The 3,711-nt window shown below is 42.4% G+C and overlaps 2 protein-coding genes across 2 annotated transcripts in view; both read right to left on the bottom strand.

The window, feature by feature from the left end:
* LOC135097974 (uncharacterized) overlaps positions 1-201 on the bottom strand; it is a 41,945-nt gene extending 41,744 nt beyond the window's left edge. Inside the window, exon 1 of the mRNA XM_064000140.1 lies at positions 63-201. Coding sequence (XP_063856210.1) covers positions 63-131 — 69 coding nt within the window. The 5' untranslated portion in view covers positions 132-201. The remainder of the gene's footprint in view (positions 1-62) is intronic.
* A 4-nt stretch (positions 202-205) lies between these two features.
* On the bottom strand, positions 206-2,888 carry LOC135097947 (SCAN domain-containing protein 3-like). Its single transcript, XM_064000079.1, has 2 exons — positions 337-2,888; positions 206-238 (listed from the first exon to the last, which is right to left on the bottom strand). The coding sequence occupies exon 1, from the start codon at positions 2,471-2,473 to the stop codon at positions 797-799; it is 1,677 nt and encodes a 558-aa protein (XP_063856149.1). The 5' UTR covers positions 2,474-2,888; the 3' UTR covers positions 206-238; positions 337-796.
* Positions 2,889-3,711: the final 823 nt, after the last annotated feature.

Genomic DNA, 3,711 nt, shown 5'->3' with positions numbered 1-3,711 from the left:
AAAAAAAAATCATAAACACAATAAAATTATGGAATATATAAACATATTAGGCTATATATTACGTATGTGTAGCCCTGATTATAGGGGTAGAGGAACTGGGGCCCGCTGGCGCGCTCCCTTCGTCCACGCATCCAGACACAGGGAAATCATTATCAGCATGTCTGTCCGCCATAGTGGTCTGTAGTGCTCTGGGAAGTTGCGTGAAACCAGTGTTGCCACTCCCTAAACATAGAAAAACCTAGATGGGTTGCTAAAAACATCAAGATTCCGAAAAAAAAAGCCTAGATTATTAAACATCATGGCATTTAATCATAAAAAGTAATTCATGACACTTACTTTAATGTTGCTGTGTTTAGTGGGGATGAACTGGCAGAGGATCGTCGCTGTCCGAGTCAGAGGCAGGGTGGATTGTTGCCACCTCACGCTTGTTGCACCTTTCTACATACCGCTGATGACACGCGCCACTTTTCACATCTCCTATTAGGCGTGCTGATGGCTCCCAGTCAAAACATTTTACACTTTGTCGAGCAATTGCTTGTTTTGCTAGAAGTCTATTAGAGATGGTTGTTGCCAGAAGTCTGTTACTTTGCTTTGTTTTTATATTAACTTGCGAGAATACCCTTTCTACACAAGCCGATGAGTGTGGCAATGCTAATAGTCCACACATAAGTCTTGCTAGTACTCCAAATTTCATCTTGTTATTTCCATCTTTAACTTTTTGTAGTTCACTCCAGAATGATGTAGGTGTCTGAGTGAGGTTTTGCACAGTTTCCTTGCTATAAATCAGATTTTGCCATTAATCTTCTAAAGTATCCAATTCCTCCTCTTTAACAACCATTGGAAAGTGCACTGCGAGACTCGTGATGTATGTACTTCTGTGAGGTGATACAGCAACTTTAGGGTCAATGTTTTTCATCAGAGCAATAACGCTGTCCTCTTCAAAAGGGAAGCGTTTCTTCATTTGTAAACATAGTTCTACTAGGAAGTTTCGGCAGTCTATGAGGAATCTTTTCCCTGCATCACTGTCATGTATTGGCTCCTTAATAAGCAGGGCACTACATCGACCCCCAAGGTTGAGTTTCTCCAAACTTTGGTATAAAGTGGTGTCTTGGGGATTGATGTTGGACAACTTTTCTGTGAACAAAACATCCTCTTTGATAAACATGCCAAGAATGCTTCTATACTCTCCAGCAATGGATGCATGAAGTGTTGCAAGTCTGTACTGTTCGGACTGAAACTCCAAGTTCATCCTGTCAACTTTACCTAGTACGTAGTTGAGGAAAAGCAGCATGTGTTTTGTTCCACGACTGACCATCATTTTGTATATTTCACCTGCACCATCAAGCTTTACTGCATCTGTTTTCATTTCCCCTTGAAAGAATAAAAGTAGAGCATCCCACTGCTCCAGGATGCGGGCAATTACTTTTCCTCTAGATAGCCATCTTGTCTGGGAAAGCTTAAGCATTCTGTGTTGCGGACTCTTGGTAATGTCTTGAAATACCTGGAACTGGTGTGTCCGCTTGCTGCTACGTGAAAAATAACAGCAAATGTCTCTCAGGAACTGTTCCAAAAATGAAGGCAGGGTGGAGCAAGCATGACTGGCACATAAGGCAAAAGAATGACAAATGCATCCCAGTACAAAAACTGAGGGAACATCACGTTTCAGGTAGGCTTGGAAGCCACTTTTTGAGCCTAACATTGTAGAACAGTTGTCACTTGCAAAGCCAATTATATTGGAGACCGGTATCATTTTCACAGAAAGTAAAGTTTTCACTGCTTTGTAGAGACTTTCAGCAGATGCATCATCAACTTCTATAATATCTAACAGAGCATCAGTTACTTTACATTTCTTGCCATCATAATACCTTACCATCACGGCAAGGATCTGGGACACTGAAATGTCTGTGCTTTCATCAATTATCAGTGAAAACATATTTTCTTGGCACACTTTGGATATATCATGGCTTTCTTCCCATGCTATTCCATCTTGCATCACATAAGCTGCCTTTGTTTTCATAAGTGTCATGTTCTGTGCAGTATCACAATCGGGAAACATCTTCTTGATTACGGGTATTAAGTGATTAGCTTGAGAGAATGGCATGCCATGTTCTGCCATGAAGCCCGTAAGCAGTAATTCAGCACGATGTACTTTTTCTTTCTTGTCAGGTTCTGTTTTTTTCACAACAAATTTGTCAATCACAGTCATGTTTCTCTTGGCAGCGAAGTTTTTTGCATGTTTTGTGGAATTCTTGTGACTCAACAAGCGTGATTTACTGCAGTTTTTAATTGTTCCGTCACACACACAGCACACTGCACTGAATTTATCTGAAGGATCAGCTTTCACCCATGATTTAAATTCCTCTTCTTCTAGCCACTCCTGTTTGAATGCTTGCTTATACCACACTTTTGCTTTTTTACGTGGTGGTGAATGGTATGTACTGCTACAACCAGGTTGATCCTCGTCACTACTCATGGTGAAAATTGAAAGAGCTCTGTATGTTTAACAACAGCCGAGAGCGGAAGCAAGTAAGCAACTGAGCCTTACTGAGGTCTGAGAGTCGACTCGGGATACGTATTATGTACGAGTCGTACTCGTACGTGACATGTCTTAGACGAGTCCACTACCCCCTCGTCTACCGTACGGCGTACGGTAAGGCAAGGACCAGCGGACGGCCGGACGCGTTTAAAACGTGTCACTCTGTTCGTCACTGTACCAATATTTCAAAATATTAGTACTGTACTGTATAGAAAATTGCATAAATAATTAACCTAACAGAAAAAACCTAGATTTATGGACTTTTACTAAAAAAACACCCAGAAACCTAGATCACTGCAAAAAAACCTAGATCTAGGTGAAAAAAGCTAGGAGTGGCAACACTGCGTGAAACGTAGAGCAGGGATGCCATCAACCACAGGAAATAATAATTACGTCACGGGAGTACAAATCTTGGCGGGACAGCAGAGGACGGGAACTACCGCCACCCGAAGCCCTCCGCCCGAAGCGTATGGGTTAAAACAACACACAGGGAACATCACCAACATCTCTGGAACACAAACATCTCGGTGTGTTAATGCTTGCTCTTCCTTTGTATTCTTTTGTATCTCAACACACACACACACACACACACACACACACCTTGCTACCATCCATCCTTCCTCTATTTCTTTTCCTCCTCCTCCTCCTCCTCCTCCTCCTCCTCCACCTCTTTCCTCCCAGTAGAGTCGTTCTCCTCCAAGGGAAAGAGGAGTTACTTTTCATCACATTTTATTGCAAGGCGGAGACAAATTGAAACCTTTTATTGCAACAAGGCCTGCAAGACCAGATCAGGTGGTGATGGTGGTGGTGGTGGTGGTGGTGGTGGTTTAGATTATTGCAGTATCATTAGATTTGCGGGGCTAGGAGGGTGATGTTGCTGGTAGTAGTAGTAGTAGTAGTAGTAGTAGTAGTAGTAGTAGTAGTAGAAGTAGAAATAGTAGTAGTAGTAGTAGTAGTAGTAGCAACACTCCTGCTCCCTGCTCCCCTCTACCAGGCTTCCGTGCCACCCGCTGTCGTATATATTCAAGTTTCCTGAAGTCAAATTCTCTCTCACTCACTCGCTTTTCTCCTCCTCCTCCTCCTGCTCATCTTCCTAAGCCTCCTTCTTATTTTTCTTCGTAGTTCGTCTTTTTCTTCGTTATCTATTTTTCTAGGCCTTCACGATTCCTTTGTGA

The sequence above is a fragment of the Scylla paramamosain genome, chromosome 4 (assembly GCF_035594125.1).
Source record: "Scylla paramamosain isolate STU-SP2022 chromosome 4, ASM3559412v1, whole genome shotgun sequence".
Lineage (NCBI taxonomy): Eukaryota > Metazoa > Arthropoda > Malacostraca > Decapoda > Portunidae > Scylla > Scylla paramamosain.
This window is presented reverse-complemented; position numbering and strand designations above follow the sequence as displayed.